The 22,820-nt window shown below is 43.3% G+C and overlaps 1 protein-coding gene across 2 annotated transcripts in view; it reads right to left on the bottom strand.

Moving 5' to 3' along the window:
• Positions 1–22,820, bottom strand: part of ABTB3 (ankyrin repeat and BTB domain containing 3) — a 292,822-nt gene that overhangs the window by 112,604 nt on the left and 157,398 nt on the right. For both annotated transcript variants that reach the window (XM_031462829.2, XM_031462828.2), the window contains exon 2: positions 4,447–4,596. In XM_031462829.2, the coding sequence (XP_031318689.1) occupies positions 4,447–4,596 (150 nt within the window). The remainder of the gene's footprint in view (positions 1–4,446; positions 4,597–22,820) is intronic.

Here is a 22,820-nt window from a genome sequence, read left to right as displayed (position 1 = left end):
ATTAATGGCCCTGTTTTGATTGACTCATGGAGTGGGAACAACAAATTCATAGTTTAGTGTGAAAAGAAAAAACAAAGAGGCATTTTTTGATGAAGCCCTGATTTTTTTCTCTTTAAACAACAGAAAGCAATTATTCTAATTAATGACTGTCCAATTTGATTGTAATTGGGAACTTGGGGGCAAGGCGAGGCGTTGGGCAGAAGAGCTTCAACAAGATCTCAGAGGACAGAAATGTGGCATTGATGGAACCAAATGCAGTTGGTTCAAAAGTGAGAATAGCCAGGGCCCCTGCTTTCCCTGTGGCCTCAGTGTGGGAGACAGAGTGGCTCTGCTTCCCCTAGACCTACTCCTGCCTGGTTCAGGTAAAAAGTCTGCCAGCCAGACTCTAAGTCAACTGTGAAGTTCAGCTCATCACCTTGTGAATTTCCTACAGCTCACGGCCAAGAATCACCAGCCTGTGTCAGTCCAAACTGACCTTTGTGTTATCCTGATTTAGCTTCACATTCAAATAATTGAGACATACAGAGGTTCAGTTCTAGTTCTCTGAGTTCAAAATTCAGTTCAATAGAATATTTAATATTTGACAAGAGTTTCATTAAGCGTTCCCTTCACCTGTAGCATTTTCTCTGGCTTTTATTTCACAGACTAGTTCACTGTGTGTCATTCATTTATTCATTTCACATTCAACAGATATTCCCCAGCTACGGGCGACTGTTAGGTGCCTAGAATGCAAAGCTAAACTAGACACAGCACAGCAGGATAGAAAAGGAACAAACTAGGTTTGAATTGTGACTGCCACTTACTGGCTGTGTGGCTTTGGGTAAAACACATATCCTTCCAAGTCTTAGTTTTCTTACCTGTGAAATGGGAATAAAAATACCTTGAATGTATTTAAAGCATGTGGCACACAGTAGGTGGTCTGGAAATAGTGGATGTATCTTTCACCCCAAGCCATAATGGTCTGAACAAAGAAAGTGCTCTGGACATCATCACTGATGGAGATAGCTCTGGATTTTAGTATGATGCCCTGAGGACGGAGGCAGGAGGTATACAGGGAGAAGTCTCAGCCAGCAAGGATGGTCCCCCACCTAGGTACTTGGTGAGGTAGGTACTTGGTAACCTTTGTGAATTTTCACATTCCCAGTGGTTTTGAGGAGAGCATCCACAATGCATCATACAGAGCAAACTGCAGATTCTCAGACCTGGAAGGAACAGAGATCTGACCAACACTCTGGTCTTACAGAGGGGCGCTCTCATTCCACCTGGAACATATAGAAATATCTCCTGGACAGACTCTAGTCCAGTGGTGATGGGTGGAAGTTCTGCCTTGAGAACTGGATTCAGTTTCAAGCCATCAGCTTACAAGGGTGCTTGATCTTAGACAAGTTGTTTATCCTTTTCTTGCTTCCATTCCTATGTCAGTGTGGATAATAATGGTTACATTGGAAATAACTCACGGATATTTTTCATAGTTCCCTAGCTCAGTAACATCGGTGCTGCTATTATTACTGTTGGCTATTAAGAAAGCCACAGTCAGGGGTTCTGCCCTCAAGCCTGAACAGCCTGATTCAAGAACAGGGATGGCTGTGAACAAACCCTCTCCATCTCCCTTTGCTGGAAAAATAGTGCTTTCTGGAATCCACACTCGCAGAGAAACCTTTGAATATGAAGAACAGCTCTCTATGTACACAGAGAAGGAAAGGCTGTATTGATTCAGACCACAGAGCAAGCAAGTTCAATTATAGTCAGATCAGAAACAAAGGCAATTTTATTACCTTCCGTCCCCGACGTGGCTTATCAACGTGTTTCCGTGCATACGTTCTATGGGGCTGACTTAATGAATGTTAAGGAACCCACTCATAATTAGCAGCACCCATTTGTGTGCCAACAATTCATATGCAAAAGTCAACATTCAACGACAATGACAGGGTTTAATTTAAATAGCAAATTGTCCTTACAAACAATTTACGCAGCAAGCCGGTCCTGCAGTCTGCCTGCTAAGGTGAAGTGCAGATTTGTTTAGCAAAGCCTTTCCTCCAAGAGGGACTGGAATGAAGCAGAGCCCCAGCTCAGGTGCTAGGAGGGGCCCTTAAAATATCCCAGGACCAGCTTTTGAGACCCTAGGGAAGAACATGTGGGGGCCTCTTCCCAGGTTGTGCCCACGCAGATGTGAACCAACACTGTAGGCAGATTCGGCATTTCCAAGGTCATGGACATGTCTTAGAAATTTGCGGAGTCCCAGAGAATATGGCATTTCTTCTTCAAGATGTTTCCCAACAGGGGCTGCTCGGATCGCCTACATCTGAATCCCTGGGGAGCTATTAAAATGCAGACATTTCCTTATCCCATCCCAATTGTTGCAGGTATCTCAAAATATCATTCACACACATCACTACTTCAAAATAGTGGGTCATCAGAGCTGCTGCTAGATCTTGTTTTATAATGTTCTGATGAAAAAGCTTAGAATGACTATACCCAAATTTAGGTAAAATATTTTAATAATTGTATTTTAATATAATTAGCTTCCTTTATAAACTCCTACACTGAAAAAATAAAATTTCATGCATTTAAAAATATTATTCTGGGGGATGGGAATAGCTCAGTGGCAGAGTGCATGCTTAGCATATGCGAAGTCCTGGGTTCAATCCCAAGTACCTCCACTAAAAAAATAAAAATATTATTCTGAGGCAGAGTCCACTGGCTTCATCAGATTGCCAGAGGGGTCCATAGCACCTGAAAGTGTAAGAACCATCATACAACTGACTAGTAGCTGAAAACTCTGTAATTGGAGGCATCTCATGATTTCAGCGGCTTTATGGAAACGGAAGCACAATTTCTAAATTCAGGTGCCAGGAAAGTAACTCTAGTGACCATAAGGACCCCCTATGGCTTGAACCAACTACTGCTTCCCTTTTCAGAGGCTCATGCCATATACTCAAGGGAGGATGCCTGTCCTGGGTGTACTGGGAATACTTGGGAAGAGGCACAAGTTGCTCTTAACTGAATCCATTTACAGTTAAGAATTTTCTGGAATTTCACACCAACTCATACTTTAACATTCTCTAGCATTTCTGACATCAATGTACCAGTCCCACCCAGAACTAACACACAGCTATGTCATTTGACAATCAGTTGGATCACAAGTATATACAGTTTTATTTCCCTCTGGTTGGCCAGACTCAGAGAGCTCAGCCCTGAATTAGGGGAGATGCCTGCCTGACAAGTCATTGCTCAAACTTGGGAAAACCCAACCTTCCTGACAATTCCTCTCCTCTCTCCACCTTTCTGCCCCTTTCTCTCTCTCCCTCCCTCTTTCTCCCTATTTCCTGAGGGCCTGCTACATGCCAGGCAGTATTTTTGATGTTGGGCTTACATCAATGAACAAAACAAATATATCTACTCTTTGTGAGAATATACTGTAGTAGGGAGAAATAGACTATTTAAAATAATGAGTAAACTATAGAATGTGACTTCAAGGAATGGGGAAGGCAGTGATTGCTAATGGTTATCAGGTTTCTTGTTGGGGTGATGAAAATGTTCTAAAATTGATTGTGGTTATGGTTGCATAATTTGGCCAATATACTAAAAGCCATTGGATGGTACATTTTAAGTAGGTGAACTGTATATGAATTATATCTCAGTGGAGATGTTATTAAAAATTAGAGAGTATGTCATAGGATAACTTCTGGGGAGAAAGGTAAAGCAGTGAAGTAGGAGAAGGGTCCTCAGGGTGTTCTAATTTTAAATAGGGTGGGCAGAGAAAGCTTCGTTAAGAGGTAACATTTGGGTGAGACTTGAAGTCAATGAGGGAACAAGCTATGTGGATAGCTGGGGAAGAGAGTGGTTCAGGAAGTGGCAACAGTGAGTGCAAAGGCCCTGAGGTATGCCTGCTACGTTCAAGGAACACCAGGGGCCAGTGTGACTGGAGTTCAGTGGGCTTCGGGAGAGAGTGGAAAAAGATGTCTGAGGGACACAGGTAGGGGAGCCTGGACACAGTTGTGAAGACTTTGGCTTTTCCTGCGGATCAGCTAGGGAGTCAGTGGAGGATTCTGAACAAAGGAGAGATGTGATTCGACATATGCTTTCAGTGGATCCCACTGTGGAAATCAACAGTGTTAACAGCATTTACAGTGTGCCAGGCACTGTGGGGGCCCCTTTATGGGCATTAGCTTGCTGAATTACAGCCACTGCACCCTAAGTGAAGTATTATGACTTTCTCTATGTTATAGAAAAAGAAAACTGAGGCTTAGAAAAGGGTAGGAACTTGACCTACATCAGAGGAGAGCCTGACTCCAGAGCCCTCGCTTTCCCCATGGCCATCAGCACTGATTTGTGTACACAGCAGGTGCTCAATAAAAGCAGTCACCTGGCTGGTGACAGAGCACTGTCCTGCAGGCAGCTGGCCACTTGGGCATAGAAAGGGCAGGAGAACCAGCGTTCACTTACTCAGTTCTGCGATGCTGCCCACACGGGTGGCCAACAAGGATTGCTCGATGGTCCTCAGCTCGGACTGGCTGAACATGGGCAGCTCTCCTGGCTTGCTGGTCCGCTGCGGGTCTCTGTGAAGGTTCAGGCTGTCTGGCAAGCAGAGCACTCCTGCAGTCAGAGGGGAGAGAGAATGAGAGGAAAACATATTGTTATATTTCAGCTAACCAAAGGAGGGGGCACAAAACCTTGCCCAGCCTCAAACCACATCAGAGTTGGTACCACAAAGCCAAAATAGGAACCAAGACTTTGAATCCTCTTAGAAATAATGTCCAGTTCTTTTAAAAGGTCTCCTCTATGTCCTGACCTGCTGATTTTAACAAACACACTAGCATTCACCTTTATGCAGACATTTCCAAAGGAGACAAAAAATCATTTCCTCAGACCTGCCAGGGATTCTGTCCACTGACACCTCTTGAGAACCTAGTGGTCACTGTCCCATTCTCCCTCCCAGAGGCAGCTGCTGCCCCTGGGCGCCCTGCAGGAAGTCTCTGCTGGCAACCTCCTGAGGGCATGATTTACCTGCCCAGCAAACTTAACTCTGGGTGGTTGGGCTGTTATCTGTTAGAGAAGGCTCTGGCTTTCTCCATAGAGCTATGTCAGGAGGTAGAGTCCCATGGATTTTTGTAACCTGTATGATGGGAAATTCCTGGAATCCAGCTATTTTCATTCCTTCCTTTCCATTCCATGAACATTTAGCGAGAACCTGAGACCTTACTCGGCCGATTATTCAGAAATATTCACTGTTCCCTTCATCTCCCCTACCTCCATAGGCTAGACTTGCTCCCTTGCTCCTTGACTTTGGACTTAATGAACTTTGGCCAAAGGTATGTTAAGAGACATGATGGAACCAAAGGCCTAAGAAGCACTTGTGCAGAAGAACTTGCTCTTTTGTGTTTTTACCATCATCATAGAAAAACATGCCCTGGTTAGCCTGCTGGTCTAAGAAGGGTGAGAAAAACATAGAACAGATCTAGTACAAACCTGCAGCTTAGAGCTGCCCCACAAAAGCAAATGCTAATTTAATATACTGTTGAGACACTTAGGTTGTTTGTTACTCAGCATTCTTATGGCAATAACTAACAGGTAAACTTAGCAAGTGTCAGTCACTGAGGAGACAATGAACAAAGCAGGCAGGTGTTGTGCTGTGTTAGGGGCTGAGGATACAATGATGGACAGAATTCACATACTTCCTGTCCTTGATAGGGTCACAGTCTAAGCAAAGGAGACAGACTGTTACACACATAACTACAAAGCCACATGATACATGTTCCATGGTAGGAGAAGATGAGCCAGAAGTTCCTGGCTCTTCACTGATGTAGATCGTCCATAAAGGATGTCTTAGCAGAGACCTGAACAAAGAGTAGTTGTTAACAAGTTGGAAGCACGTATTGAGTGCCTACTGTATTCCTACCCCTGCTAGGCATTTTGGAGATGCAAAAGAAAACATATTCAAGTAATGTATAAACTCACTGAAGAGACAAGACTGCCAATGACACAATAAATTGGGAACAATAAAACAGTATCAATATACAGGGGCTGAATTATTTAAGCCAACTGTCAGGGTGAGGGGACAGAAAGGCAAATGTCAGTAGTTCAAGCTCACTCCTCATTCTGCTTAAATCTCAAAAGCTCAGCAAACAAAGGCTCTGCCTTTGAAGATGGGCAGGTATGAGATGGCACCCATCACACACCCCTTCTAGCCTCTGCTGCCTAATTAATGGCTCCAGCCGTACTGAGCCAGTCACTTGTTCCTGGATGTTTCACCTTCTCACCTAACAGGCTGACACAATGGAGAAGGCAACCATAGCAGATGTTTTTTTTTATGAACAATGAATCATGGATGAACATTGCAAATGACCATGAGATTTTAATGTTTCTATAATCAGGAAACTGGCCAAGTAAGTTTCTGAGATTGTTCTCTAACCATTGTTTTTCAAATATTTTGGACTCAGAATAAGAATGTATTTCACATCATTCCCAGTACACACACACACACACACACACCACGACCACTATACACACTTCTAATGTTTTCCATGAAAAATATTTTCACGGAAAATAATACTGACCCTTACTATGTACAAGGCACTTTCAATTCTTTTTCCTTTTCACTTCTTTTCTACCTTACCAATAGAAAATGCTGCCTGCAGCACCAAAAGTGATTTCATGGCCCACTAGTGGGTCACAACTGGCAGTTTGAAAAACACTGTGAACTGGGCCAGTTCACAACTTGGCACTAATGGGGCAATACAGATTCACCATTCACTGGGCACTACTCAGTGCTGTGTTGGGCTCCACACGGGATGTAGAGATGACCGAGAGGCGATCCTTGCACTTCAGGAACCCTCAGCTTTTCAGGAAAGACGAGACCTTCTCAGAAATGCTGGTCATCCGAGGCCAGCCTCCTGTCTGTCCCTCTCCCTCAACAGCTGAGTCACCCCCATCACCTCAGGCAGTGACGCCTGAGTCATCCTTGCTTCCTCCAGTTTGTGCACCTGCCCAGACATCTAGTCAGAAGCCAAGTTCAAGTCGTCATTGCTATGGCAACCAATGTTGGGCCAAGCCCTCATCTGATGCCCTAGATGTTCCTGATCAAATTCAGACATTTACTACCCTTAATGGCAATCACCACAGAGGACACCAGATGACCATGACCCACTGTGATAATTGGCCCAAGGTTCAGGGGATGAAACCCTCCACTAGGGAAGGGAGTGGTGGTCAGGGGGCTTCACAGTAAAGGAGGTCTGGGAGCAACTTCTGAATATCAGGGAGGTAAAGTTCTCTAATTAGCAGTACAAATGGACCTGACATGTACTTACAGGACTGCTTTCTTGGAATCTGCACTATATGCAGCAAGTTCTTATCCCAGACCTGCATGTGAAACATTGCTTCACATGTTGGTTGAGGCACAAGCAAACAGGTCTTGGAGTCTGGAACCCAGAGCTTCAGTCCTGGCTTTTCCATTTCCCATTTGTTTAACCTTGGGCAGGTCAGACAGCTTCTCTCGACCTCAGTTTCCTTTTCTGTGAAATGAGGGTGTTAAGAATGGCTTTGTCTCCCTCAAGGTGTTGCTGAGGGTAGGGGAAGAAATGAGACAAAGTGTACTGAAGTATTCTGCATGTGCTGAGCACTAGTAGGTGTTCAACATATCTTAACTGAGATGAAAATCAGTTAATGTGTCTAAGCCCAGCTTTGGACTTCTTTATCATAAGAATAAATAATTTCCCTTGAAATTATTCCTCCTTCTTTTAGAGGGTTCTGAAATTTAAATGTGAAAATATAATTATTCAAAGAAGCTTTGAAAGCTAGATTACTGGGATTTGGGAAATCTATAATTGATCTATTATGCAAAGATTATATGCCAGGGTTTTCCTGTTTTCTTTTTCTTTGAGGACTCTATATGGGGTATACATATAAAGTAGAGGGTTTTTTTGTATAAAAATCAACTAAGTCATTAAGAAAGTCTCAGCATCATATTTTAGTGCCAGTTGCAGGCCTGAGTTTTGGTTTATGCATCAATTTCCACTATTAGAGTCAAGGACAGCCACAGTCTTGTAATTAAGACTCAAGTTTAAAGACAGGGGAAACTAAGATTCAAATATGACTTTGACTGCAACTAAGGGAATAATTTCCTTGAAAAGCAGGCGATTGTAGGAGAGGGTCCACAGTGTTGAAGGGGTCATGGTCTTCTTGAAATTCTATTACTTTGGGCTGAGGGGAAATCCATTCACGTTCTCAAAGGGGTTGGCAAGTCCTAAAAGATGATGAACCAATGCCTTTGAATGTTCACATTTACAGCCATAACCAATACAGGCCTCACTGGCCATAGGTGGGACAGAGAGGCCAGGCATGACTGTAGGCTCTTAATGGAGCTATGCTCCAATCCTGCGCCCATCCCCTGGGCAACCTGGACAAACCACTTCCCAGATCCCCAGGCAGCCTCTGTGTCTGCAAAGAGATGTTAAAATATCCACTTCATTGTTTTATTGTGGTGATTAAACAAGGTAAATACTTAAGGCCACTAGCCTACAGTAAGCACTTACTAAATGGCCTGTTCCCCAAAATGTGCAGTTTTGTTTATTTAATGTCTGGATTCATATAGTCTTGCAGATCATCTTTCCAAAGTCTGTGTGACTGGAGACAGACAACTTTTTGGTTAGGTCATTTAGAACAGAAAATGTGAGAACTGTTCCACTGGGTGGGCCCTGGGGCCAACCATATCGAGCATTCTGTCTCCCATGGGAGTAATCAGGGCAATTCGGTCTCCCTGAATACCCACCTTCCTATGTTCATAGGACAGCCCCTTGGCAAATATATCATCTCCCTCCTCTCAGCTTTTCTCTGTATCTCCATTCTATCACTGGACCTGGATGCTGTTTCCCACCAAGAGAAAACTAAAGAAGACAGCCATCAGCACTCATCCCTTCTCCCTTTGGTGTTGATGGTAATGGCAGAGGAGGAGGCTACGTACGTCTTGGCACCCTGGACCCAGGCTTTGGTTCTGCCTTGTCTGTCTCTGGCTGTGAGAAGAGAACAGACTCCTAAGTCCTGCCTGCCAAGCTAGGCCTTGTTTTCTGCTAAGTTATCCCCGGAATTTAAAGTGGAGGGCCCTGGCACCAGTCCCAGCTTTAAGAATTGGGAAGGAAGCAGCTGGGGTGCAGCAGACCAGCCCTCGAACTGGCACCAGACAGACCTGGCCGGGTTCAGATTCCTGCCTTGCCGTCTCCCAGCTGTGTGGCCCGGGACTCGTGACTTGGCTCCTCTGAGCCTCTGTTCCTCTCTCTGCAAAATATTTGATGCTATCTACCTCCTAGCATGGCTGGGAGACCATAATGGGATAATCTATACGGACAACCTGGCACAGAAAAGAGAGTCAATAAATGTTTGCTAATAATCCAAGTGAAGTTCTTCGAAGCTAAAGATTTAGGAATTCAATAACAAGGTGCCAGAAGGCTTTCTTTTACTGTTCAATTTATTAAGAAACAAGATAGGAAATGATCAGATTTTTAAAAATGTTTGCACCATCGGCTTGGAAACTCCATTTTATTTTAAGAGACTTGGCAGCGGGAAGCAAATTCAGGACTGCCTTGGTGAGCCCATTTGTCTGTGGGAGCCATGCCATTTTCCAATTAGATAAATCCAGACCATGGTTCATTTTTTCCCCTATAATGAATTATGTTCAAAGGGAAAATTCTTAGGAAGTCTGAAGCTAAACCATCAAAAGAAATAAGAGGTAGACACAAAGATGGAGAATTTTCAGAAATGGATTCAATAACATGCCCACTGGAAGAGGCTGAAGTACACAGGAGGAATGAGCATGACAACCTTAAAAGAAGACAAAGAAACCATGGAGCACAGTGGGTGAGCCAGAGTTGGCCTGGGAGTGTCAGGGCAGCTTCCCAGGGGAGCTTAGTGCTGGAGCTGGGATCTGGGGAAGCAGACACCTTACAGTAGAGTTGAAAGAATGTGGACTCAGGAGCCTGAAGGAATGCTCGGGTTGAACTGCACCTGTACTTTGTCACAGCAGTGTCACCTAGGGATGCTATTTAGCCTCCCTGGATCTCCGTTTCCTTCTGAATAATATGGGGAGGGTCACAGTGTAATCCTCATAAGGCCACTGGAAGATTAAATGAGTTAATACATGTAAATCTTGGCCCCTATAAATAGCTCAATAGATGTGATGATGATGATGATTAGAGAAGGACATTCCAAGGAAGAGCAAAGACCCAAAGACATGGGCTCTGCATATGAGTGACTGGAACCGAGGGTACAAGATGGGATAGAGGGTGCAGAAGGTGGGAGAAGGAGCTGGACCAGGAGGCAGGGGTGGACCATGGAGGGCATTGGGCCAAAAAAATTCTGGACTTAAAATCTAAACCTTTACCTTCCAGCCATGTTTCTCTTCCTCCCCTTTCATAGCTGAAAGCCTAGAAAGAGTGGTCTACACTCACTATGTCCATTTCTTCCTCTCCCTCATTATCACTGTACTTGTTCTCTCCATTTTTGATGGGTGCCCAGCAAGTTCATGTTCATCCTTCAAGGCCTAGCTCAAATGCCACTTTTGAGATCCCAAGGCTCAAAGAAGTTCCTATTCTTAGGAAGCTCCCAGTCCAGAGAGGAAGATTCTGAGACAATAGGAAAAGTGTACCCACTGTGCCTGCTGGGTGTTGAGGCAGAGAAAGGTAGGGACAAAGTAGGGTGGGGTCACCAAGGAAGAAATGGCCCAAGATGACCACACAGGTGGTCCTCTCCATAAGAGCCGGATGCAGCCAGCTTTCCCTTGAAGGCAGCTCAGGAGTGAAGGAAGCTAATAATTAAAGTCAGGGTAAGGGAGTGTCCACCTTGAGAGCAGGGCACAGAGGCAGCCATGCTGTTAGTAAGTCACTGTACGTGGTACATGGCACAGAGACAGTGGGGCATTGCTATGGCTCTAACACTGACCGTGTAAGTAGGAAAATCTGCAGGAAAACAAGGGGAAAGATACTCTGTTCATTCATTCATTCAGTGAGTATTAGCCGAGTGCCCGCTAGGTGCTAGGTGTAGTTCTAGGTACTGAGGATCCAGTAGCAAAAAACTGGAAATCCTTGCCATCTTGGTATGTGTATTCCAAACACATAATGAGAATATGTAACCAGTTGAGTAGTAAATGCCATGGAGAAAAATAGAGCAGGAAAGGAGGATCGGGAGTGCTGGGTTGAGCAGCGGGGTCATATGGAGAAGGGGACATTCAAAGAGAGACTTGCAGGACATGAGCATGTGAGCCAGGCTGGTATCTCGGGGGAGAAGCAGGTCAGCAGAGGGGGTGGTAAGGACAAAGGCCTGAGGGCTGGGCTTGGCTTGTTGGAGGAAGGAACAGAGAAAATGGGGGAAAGTAGTAGGCAATGAGGCCAGAGAAGTGGTGAGCACAAACTTGGGGGAGTCTTGTGGGCAACTCTGGACTTTAGCTTTTACTCTGAGAGAGATGGGAGCCCCTGGCGGGTTTGGAATAGAGGAGGGATGTGATCTGGCCTTTTTTGGAGGGGGTCACTCCAGCTGGTGGATGGAGAACAGACTGTAGGGAGTGGCCTGGGCAGAGACAGAGTGGTTATGGTGGAGATGGTACAAAAGTGATTCTCAGTACAAAGAGAAGGAAAAGTCGATGGAGTTGCTACTTGGGTATAGGGGGCAAGAAGAAGAGAGGGGACAAGAACAGCTCCAAGGTTTTTGACCAATACAATTGAAAGGATGGATTTACCATTTAAGGAAATGGGGAACACTGTAGGAGGGTCAGGTTTGGGGAAAAGATAAGAAGTTCAGTTCTGGTCACGTTCTACTTGAGTCAGCCCTTGGACACCCATATGAAGACGCTGAGCAGGCTTCCCTGCTTTCTCCCCATCTCCCGTGATGCAAAGCTGCATCATGTAAGCCCCATCGTGGTTTGTGCTTTTCCCTCACTCTTTCTTCTTCCCTGTGACTAGCGAGCATGGTTAAATATCCTTACAAAAATTTTGGTTACCTCCTTTGCCCTCCCTCCTCTCCCAGAGGTCTGTCTTTATTGCGTTATCCTTTCTACTCCCCGTAGGCTCCTGAGCCATCCATCTCGCAGGGGCTTAAGAGGAGAGAGAGACTCATTTCCCCAATTTTCTCATCTCTGTGGTGGAGTGCACCTGGGGCCTTGCAGGGCTTGTGAGTATCTGCTTTGGTCCTTGACTCCTGCTAAGAGGTATTTTATGTTGGGCCAACTGACATCCTTCAAAGTCCAACAACCCCCATTTCTGGCTCTCTGATATCTGCCTGAGATCCTTCAGCCTCATCTCACAATAGCTCAGGCTGGTTTGTTTTAGCCCACCTTATTATAAACCTCACCGCCCTTCAGGGACTCTAAACCTCTTACCTCACCTACAACCGAACAGAGACTTGTGTTCAAGCCGAGCAGGCACCTTGTTACCCTACCTTATAAAACACCCCAGTAACTGGCCCTTGGCACTCACACAGGCACCTCACGTCTGCGTGGCCTGCTGTTGTCTATGACAGCATACCTTAATAAACCCCTTTCTATTCCCATACTTTATCTCTGGTAAATTCTTTTACCAGCCCTCACATCACCATGTCACCAACTGGCTGCTGCACTGTGCCCACAACATTTTAGACCTCCACTCCAGCCAGGTCTTGGGTAGCTGTGGAAATGTGAGAGGTTGGTCAGATTTTGGAGATCATCTGGCTCCCAGGACCATGGACTGTGGCCATTTGGAAGTTCTCTAAAAGCATCTATTTCCTTGTCCCCTTGCACAGCAGTGACACCTGTGGGCACAGTGTCAAGTGGTGGTGATAAAATTCAGCCCTGGGTGCGATGGGGGTGTGTGTTAGACTGTTTTGACTTAAAAACTAGTCTTTGACATTTCAATTAACACATGGCAACAAGTCAGAGTGAAATAATGAGGACATAGCTTTCTGGACAGTGGAGACTACTGCTCTTCATCAAGGTGGCCATGTATCTTCCTCTTGAACACTTAGAATTCAAATGCATTCATCAGTCTGTCCACTCAACACTCATTTATCCATTCATCCATCCAAACTTCTGCTTTTATAATGGCTCATCCTTTAATTAATTAAAGAGTAATTAATTAATCAAACAACTTTTGAGCATCTATTATGTGTTATATATTATGCTGCGCAGTGGAGATACAGCAGGAAACAAAACAAAGTAGTTGCCCTCATGGAGCTTAACCCCCATTCATCTATCTATTTATCCATCCACTAACTTTCTTCCTTTTCTCCCTTCCTCCCTCCCTCCCTCCCTTCTTTCCTTCCTTCCTCAGTCCCTTCCTGTACTACTCCTTCCATCCATCCATCCATCCCATATAATGTGACAGACTGGGACTCTAATGAAAAGTAAGACATAGACTCTGTCCTTAAGAAATCCGTAATCTAGTGGCACATGTACACATGCTCATGAGTGTCCCAGGTGCTGTAAGAGAAGCTCGCACATGCTACACTGAGGGCACAAATAGAAATGGAATATTTCACATGAGTGGTGTGTCAGGAAAGGTTTTATAGATGAACTGTCCTAGGACAAGTACTGAAAAGTGAGCCCATGTTCACTAGGTGAATTGGATGCAGTTGGGGGTGGGGAAGAAAAGAGAATGGGAAAGGGCAAACCGGAGGGAGCAGCAAAAGCCAAGCAAGGCACGGAGGCAGGAAAATTCGTGGTGCATTGAAGGGACTGTGATAAGTTCTTTTTATACATTACTGGATTGGATTTGCTAGTATTTTGTCCAGGATTTCTGCATCTATGTTCACAAGAGACATTCATCTGTAGTTTTCTTTTCTTATAATATTTTTGTCTAGTTTCGGTATTAGGGTAATGCTAGACTCAGAATGAGTTAGGAAGTACTCCCTCTGCTTTTATCTTCTGAAAGAGGTTGTAGAAAATTGGCATAATTTTTTCTTTAAGTGTTTGGTAGAATTCACCATCTGGGCCTAATGCTTTCTATTTTGGAAGGTTATTAATTGTTGATTCAATTTCTTTAATAAGCCTAGTCAGATTGTCTAATTTTTCTTGTAAGTCTTGCTAGATTGGGTCTCTCAAGGAATTGGTACATTTCACCTACATCATCAAATTTATGAGCATAGAGTTGTTCATTCTATTTCTTTATTATTCCTTTAATGTCCATGGGATCTATAGTGATGTCCCCTCTTTCATTTCTGATATTAGTAATTTCTCTTTTTTTTACTTAGCTAGGCTCATCAATTTTATCAACCTTTTCAAAGAACCAGCTTTTGGTTTCATTGATTTTCTCTATTTCCTGTTTTTAATTTCATTGATTTCTGCTCTAATTATTATTTCTTTTCTTTTGCTTATTTTTGCTTTAATTTTTTCTTTTTTAAATTTCCTAATGCAAACACTTATAATCTTGATTTTACATCTTTCTTCTTTTTAAATACATGCTTTTACTGCTACAAATTTCAAGCACTGCTTTTGCTGCATCCCACAAATTTTTATGTTGTGTTTTCACTTAGTTCAAAATATTTTTAAAAATTCTCTTGAGATTTTTTTTTCTTTGACCCAAGTGTTATTCAGGAGTGTGTTGTTTAGCCTCCACGAATTTGGAATTTTCCACCTATCTTTCTATTGATTTCTAGTTTAATTCCACTGTGGTCTGAGAACAGTCTATTCTTTTAAAGTTGTTAAGGTGTGTTTCATGTCCCAGAATGTGGTCTATTTTGGTGAATGTTCCATGTGAGCTTGAGAAGAATATGGTTCTCTGTTGTTAGATGAGGTAGGCTGTAGTCCATTATAACCAGTTGATTAGGACTTGTACTATGTCCTTACTGATTTTCTACCTACTGGATCTGTCCATTTCAGACAGAAGGGTGTTAAAGTCTCCAACAATCAGAGTGGACCTATTTCTCCTTGTAGTTCTATCAGTTTTTGCCTTTCTTTTTACAAGGTATGTTGAGATTATTTTAAGCTATGTCTTTCCCAGATTAATTTTAATTCTGAGTCATTAAGTATCTGAATATGGTTTGACTAGTGAAGGTGATCATACTAGGAAAAGGAGGAAGGAAATGATGGGCAATAGGAGTGGTAAGGAGGTACATATTCATTTAAGAGAACTTCTGAACTAATTATTTGAATGTGTAGTATGTACCCTGAAACAAATTCACCTGTACCCTTACCTGTTGCCAACTCTAATTCTACCGTGTCTCACTGAGACTTGCTTAATAAACACAAGCTGAATTAATGAACGAGTCCTGGGTAGAGTTCTTGATGGAAAACAAAGATTAGTAAGAAAGGTGTTAATGTATCATTAACACCCCACTGAGTATTTCTCCCTGTAAGAGATAAAAAAGGGGGCTGAAAAATGGATTCCACATCAGCTGTCAACAATTTTATGCCAAGGACAAATATTCACAGATTTCTTATCCCCAGGATGTCTAGAAACATTTCCAGGTAATTGTTAAGGGTACCTTCTACAGTGGAAGCCTGTGTACTTGGCAGGTTTCCAACTAGAAATCTCTTTCCAACGGAACTTCTGCAGAGTAAGAGCATGAAGATCATTTATATTCGTAACAAAGGCCCCCAAGGCCTGTAAGATCCTGAATCACCCAAGAAAGATTAAATCATGTTCAACCAAGCTTTAGTGTTAAGTATATTTAATTGTATTCTGAGTCTTCAAAGACTGATTATCTTTAATTAAATAGCCTTGTGACTATAGACTTATCACTTATTTGATATGATATAGTGAGGATAGGATCTTTAATTTAAAGTTGAAATACCCTATGGCTGACCACACAGAATGAGAGGGGTTTGTGTGTGTGTGTGTGTGTGTGTGTGTGTGTGTGTGTGTGTGTGTGTCTACAGGCATGAAGGAGAGTAGGCCAATATTTTGAGAGCTGGCTAAAATGTTTCTGTTAACATAGTGTAGATGTTAATGGCACATGGAAGCATAAATCTGCCATCTGCAGCAACGCATGTGTATGGTGATATAAATAACTAATAGGGCTTTTACAATCCATCGAAAATACAAAGATTACTAAATTGGCTTTTAAAAACATTAGAATCCCATTAGGTCAAAATTCAGCAGCTGATTACAGAGCAAAATAAACCTCAAGAGGACTCTAAATTCTCATTTGTTGCCGCTGTTAAAGGTACTGCACTTTTGACAAGGCCATGGGCCCCTGGGGAAGGTGAGCACATGGTCTTTGTTGGCCAAGAAGGGGGCCTATCCAGCTATACATCTGGATAAGGATGCTTCTGGGGAGATGCTTCCTCCCAGCACCGTTCTGGCAGTTTTATCAAGAAATATGTGATGTAGCCCAGATATAAAGTCTTTCAACTTTTAAAATTATGGCCTACTCCCCCCAAGACGTCTTTTTGGTTATTTTCTTCCCTCCCCAACCCCAGCGCCACTATATTCGCTGTATCTTTCATTTTTTGTGTTCTAATGCTTTGACATCTGGGTTTGCCCCTCCCTGGGCTAGACGGTTCCTAGACACAGCAAACAACATGCCAGTGAATGTGCTTTCCCAATGCAAACCAACCAACCCAGAGCCCATACCCACAATCACCTCCGTAATCAGGCTCTTATGCTCCAGGCCACCATCTGCTGTAATCATCCCCCGGCTAGGTACCTGACAGCCAGGGACAGCCCCCACACTCCGGTGCCCACTGAAACGAGCCAAACCTAAACCTGCTTATCCTGCCTCCCCAGTTTCTTTGCTCAGAAACCACCATAAAGGGTCTTGTCCATGTTTCTCCCTCTCACTCTGTCTCCTGACCCTCCCCCATGCTTCCCCACCTGGGATGCTGGGCCGCCTCCTCTCCTCTTGGGAATTGAGAGTAACAGACTGTCTTTTCAATGGCAACTGTCTTCCAATCTGCTGGCCTCACTGTACCTCAGATTTTCATCATATACAAATATTGTAAAATACCCCACCCTCGAACCCTCCTACACTGCTGGTGGGAATGCAGTTTGGTGCAGCCACTATGGAAAACAGTGTGGAGATTCCTCAAAAGACTAAGAATAGACTTACTGTACGACCCAGGAATCCCACTCCTCAGCTTGTATCCAGAAGGAACCCTACTTCAGGATGACACCTGCACCCCAATGTTCATAGCAGCACTATTTACAATAGCCAAAACATGGAAACAGCCTAAATGTCCATCAACAGGTGACTGGATAAAGAAGATGTGGTATATTTATACAATGGAATACTACTTAGCCATAAAAACCGACAACATAATGCCATTTGCAGCAACATGGATGCTCCTGGAGAATGTCATTCTAAGCGAAGTAAGCCAGAAAGAGAAAGAAAAACACCATATGAGATTGCTCATATGTGGAATCTAAAAAACAAACCAACAAACAAACAAAAACAAAGCATAAATACAGGACAGAAATAGACTCATAGACAGAGAATACAGACCTGTGGTTGCCAGGGGGGCGGAGGGTGGGAAGGGATAGACTGGGATTTCAAAATTGTAGAATAGATAAACAAGATTATACTGTATAGCACAGGGAAATTTACACAAAACGTTATGGTAACTAACAGAGAAAAAATGTGACAATGAGGGTGTATATGTCCATGTATGACTGAAAAATTGTGCTGAACACTGGAATTTGACACAACATTGTAAAATGGTTATAAATCAATAAAAAATGTTTAAAAAAAATAAAGACAAAACCAAAAAAATAAAATAAAATAAAATACCCCACCCTATGGAATTTTAATAGCATAGACACACTGTGTATCTGTTTCTGTACTAGGCTCCTTTGGAGGGTCACAAACCATTGCAATTCCTAAGGGGTTTTTTGCCTCCCAAGAACTAATTTTCACCTCCTTGGCTCTATATTTCCCTCCTGGAAAATCCACAGTGGACCAAACTAAGATGTACATGAGAACAACTTGGAGAGTTTTAAAAGGTAGTGATACCCGGTCTCCATCCCAGACCAATGAAATCAGCACGTCTGAGGGCAGGGCCCAGGTACTGGTGTTTTCTCAGCATTCTCCGGGATGATTCTCATGGGCATCCAAGTTGAGAACCTCTGAGTTAACCCAGATCACAGTGGCTGCCCCACTGCCAGGCCTGGCCCCCACACACCACATTTACTCTTATAGATAAGAAGAACCATGGGAAAAAAACACAATGACGCAGGGCTCTGTGGTACTTTCAAACTTCTGAGAGCTCTATCCTGTCTAGGGGCAGGAATTTGGTATTTATGTGTAGATATGTGCTGGACAATAGTTATAATCATCTGTAGTAGGCTGAATGGTGGTCCTCAAAAGATATGTCTGTGTCCTAACCCTGGGACATCTTTTATTTGTGAAGAGGGTCTTGCAAATGTCACTTAGGATCCCAAGAGGAGATCATCCTGGATTTAGGTTGGGCCCTAAATCCCATGACTTGCGTCCTCATAAGACAAAAGCAGATGCTAGTTGAGACACAGAGAGACATAGGTGAGGAGGCCATGTGAGGATGGAGACAGACTGAAGTGATGTGTCTACAAGCCAAGGAAGACCAAGATAGCCAACTGCTGCTGGAAGCTGGGAGAGAGGCATAGCACAGATTCACCCTCAGAGCTTCCAGTCCTAATTCACCCTCAGAGCTTCCAGTCCTAATTCACCCTGCCAACACTTTTTTGGATTTCTGGTCTCAAGAAATTTCTCTCAGAGTTGTTTTAAACCACCCAGTTTGTGGAAATTTGTTACGGCAGTGTTAGGACTAACTGATCTCTCTGTGATTTTAAATGCCTCATACTGCCTGGAACAGTCTTGATCCCATGACCACCTTCTCCACTTCAACAACCTTCAGTGGCTCCCTACTGCCCAGAAGATAAAATCGAAACTTCTTAACCAGGCCTATAGACACCTCTGCGAGCTTTACCTAACCCAGCTGTCCAGCCAAATTGCAGACCACTTCCAAAGTGACAGAGGGGCTCACTTTCCTTGATATGACTCCCCACCTCCATGCCTCCCCTCCCACGGCTCCTCTCACCCAGAACGCCTTCCCTCAGCTTTCTACAGGGAGTGATTGCCACCCATCTTCAAGGCACAGCTTAAATGCCACTTCCTTCAGCAGCTGCCCCAGAGATCCCCAAATGGCCGGGACTCCCTCCTCTTCCCACAGCAGGGTGAACTATGGAACTTCCGCATCCGTTCAGTGTTGTGGTGAGATAATGATACTGACAAAAAACAATAGTTAAGATTTTATACGGCACTTGCTACGTTCTAGGCAAGTGTTTCACATGTATTAACGATTTTAATCCTTACAATGCCTCTCTGCAGTTGGTATTATTACTACTGTTTTTAGTTTACAGATGACAAAACTGAGGTGTCTGTGGGCACATACACACACTCTTTCCCCCTCTATGTGTGTGTGTATATATATATTTATACACATACACACACGTGCACTCGTATATGTACACATACACATATATACACACACATTCAGTTGTCCATCCTTCCATTTATTGTGTGTGCGTGTGACTGAGTGTTTTCTCGTACAAAGATATGTGCCACAGAGAAAAATGACACAGCTTCTGCCCAGGAGGAGCTTCCTGACAGATGTGAATACCCATTTTGAAAATCTGTGTTCTTTGCAGATACTAACTAGTATATATAAAATAGATAAACAACAAGTTTCTTCTGTATAGCACAGGGAACTACATCCAATATCTTGTAGTAACCTATAATGAAAAAGAATATGAAAACAAATATGTCTATGTATATGTATGACTGAAACATTATGCTGTACACCAGAAATTGACACATTGTAAACTGACTATACTTTAATTTTTTTAAAATGACATTTAAAAAAAAAAGAAAATTTGTGTTCTGTGATTTGGAAGTGTGAGTCATGCAAGATCTTGAAAGCTGGGAAGCCTCTGACACCACTAAATCCAGCTCCCCTCAGTCAGCACAAACATTTCCTGAGTGTCTACTATGTGTCAGGCCCTGGGCATGATACGGTGAAGCCACAGTCACTCATGACGAGAACTTAAGTCACACTAAACTCTTTATTTTAGAGATGAGAAAACAAAGGTTTAACCAGAGAGGTTAAGTAACTCTCCCAAGGTCACACTAACTTGGTTTAATCCCATTTCTGGATAATGAAAAGCCACTTCCAGTTCCAGAGATGAATTACCAATTTTGAAAGAATTAGCAAAAAAAAATCCTATATAGATAATACCATGTGGTATTTGTTGGTTTATTTATTTATTTTTGTAATGGAGGTACTAGGGGTTGAAAATCAGGACCTCGTCCATGCTAAGCACACACTCTACCACTAAGCTATACCCTCCCCCTACTAATCAAGTCATTTTAAGATAAGCAGATTCTCCTGGATTGTCTGGGTGGGCCACAAAGTTCCTTTAAATGGAGAAGAGGGAGACAGAAGAGTCAGTATCCACATGATGCAGTGTGAAGGAGACTGGACCAGCCATAGCTGGTCTTGAAGATGGAAGGGGGCCATGAGCCAAGGGATGTGAGCAGCTTCTAGAAGCTGGAAAAGGTGAGGAAAGGGGCTTTCCCCTAGAGCCTCTGGAAAGAAATATAGCCCTGCTGACATCTTAATTTTGGCTCATTGAGACTCATTTTGGACTCTGACCTCCAGAACTGTTGGAGAATAAACTTCTATTGTTTTAGGCCCCTCAGCTTGTGGTAATTTGTTACAGCAAACATAGGAAACTAATGCTCCCTATAATTAGACTGAGCCTTGCAAAACTCCTCAGGGTGCTGGGGGCCTGACGGAGTCATTCTGAAATGAACGTCACCCATCCTTCCTCAAGTCCAGACATCTAATTTCACTTTAAAACTTACTACTATCTGTTCTCAGTCTGGACACCTTCTCAGCCTTTGCCTTTCCCCCCCTGGGGAAATTTCAGCATTTAATGAAGAAATAGAGATGACCAAAGAATGCCATTTTTCATAACTTTCTTCCTCAGTTCTTCCAGATACTCTTCTCTCTGCTTTAAGATCATTGTCTCTGGCACTTTATTTTCAGAAATGCTCTTGGCGTTCATTCTTTGCAGCCCATTGAAGAGGTGACCTTGAGGGCCAGTGTTGCTCTCTCCGTGGCCCCCAGCCTCCCTGCATTTTTCAATTTCTGTTTGGAGACTGTCTTTTGCTTTGGGGACGTGCTTAACACTCAAGGTCCTCCTGATGCAGAGGGGAGGGAGAGGGGCTTACAGAGTAGGGCCAGGCTCTGTGTTCTGGCATGAGAAAGGGGAATCAGTTCTGCCCACTAGGGTCAGAGAATTGAGGTGGGAATGAGCCACTTCCAGGAGAAGAAAGGATGCATCCACCACCTCCAGGGAGGGAGATGGGTGACAAATGGCTCCTCTGGGGACTCAGAGAATAAGAGCATCGATTTTTCTGACACTGAAAAGCTGTTACTCCTGGGAATGTGGATGATTATGAGAAATGGCTCATCACCCAGCATTCAACAGAATATTCACTGAACTTTCTTAGTGTCAGGTTTTGTATCAGGAAGATAGATGATGAAGATGATGGTGATGGTAATGATAATGATGATGATGGTGATGATAATGCTGATGGTGATGGTGATGATGGTTATGATGGCAGCTAACTCACTATGTGCCAGGCACTGTTCTAAATATTTCTCATACACTCACATATTTTATATCTTCAGGTGGTAGGCATGAAATATTTGCCCAATCAGTGAATAGAGACTTACTTGGTCCTTACCACTCCAATCTCACAACTAGGGGTAGGATGTGGTAGACTAAAATGAAGGGAAGATGGAAGAGGAGAAATAGAAACAATAATTGTGTTAGAAAAAGAGTAGTGGTTAGGTATATGGTCTCCAGAAACACCTGCCCAGGCTTAAATCCAGCTCTGTTTCCTATTAACTCTCCAGCCAAATTAATAAACCTTTCTGTGCCTCAGTTTCTTTATTCATAAAGTGGGGGTGATCGGAATAGCATTTACTTCACGGGGTTATTTTACACATATCCATACCAGAACAGCATCTGGTACACAGCAGATGATCAAACCTGTGTTTCTTGTTATTGTAAGATGCTCAGCAGAATTTATCTATGCCACTCGAAGGCATATTTGGTTGCTTCGGTTTCCTAATTTGGCTTCTTCCCCAGACTAGTTCTAGCATCTAATTAGGAGTCTTTGCCGCCTCCATTCTTGCTGCCATTCTGGACAATAACATCCTCGCTTCTGATTAAACCTGATTTTCTATTGTGCATCTTTATCTTTCCCCAGCCAAGGAAGACTTCAACAAAGAGATGACACCTGAGCTGAGTCTTTAGGAACATGTAATTTTACAAAGAGAGGGAGTTAATCAAAAAGGAGGAAGTAGCTGGTTCGGCTAGAGGGAGAAAGCAAGGGAGGGAGGTGCACTCCTGGAGAAATGCTGGGGAGCAGGCTCTACCTGGGGACAGGGCAGGAGGCAGAACTACAGGATGAAAAACCTTGACCATCACATTAGCATTTTACAGGTTGGATGGGAGCCATTAAAATTTCTGAAAGCTTCATAAGCCTACAATTGTTATGCACATCCTAGGGGGTAGTGTTTCCCCTAGTGGGGGCATTAGTACCAACACAAATTGTAGTTGTAGTAATGATGGCATTAATAGTCATAGCAGTGATAACAGTAGTAGGGGTAGTATCATTGTGGGAACTGAAACATCATCATCATGATCTTTCTTACAGTTACTTTTACTTAGTACTTACTATGCGCCACTCTAAATACTTAGGGTCTTATTTAATCCTCACAGTAACTCTAAGAGGTAGCTATGTTTATTATCCTCATTTTACAGATGAGAAAATAGAGGCAGGATAGAGTTTTGTGACCTGGGTAAAGCTGCACTGAA

The sequence above is a fragment of the Camelus dromedarius genome, chromosome 11 (assembly GCF_036321535.1).
Source record: "Camelus dromedarius isolate mCamDro1 chromosome 11, mCamDro1.pat, whole genome shotgun sequence".
Classification (NCBI taxonomy): domain Eukaryota; kingdom Metazoa; phylum Chordata; class Mammalia; order Artiodactyla; family Camelidae; genus Camelus; species Camelus dromedarius.
The sequence above is the reverse complement of the archived record's forward strand: the minus strand, read 5'-3'. Positions and strand labels throughout refer to the sequence as shown.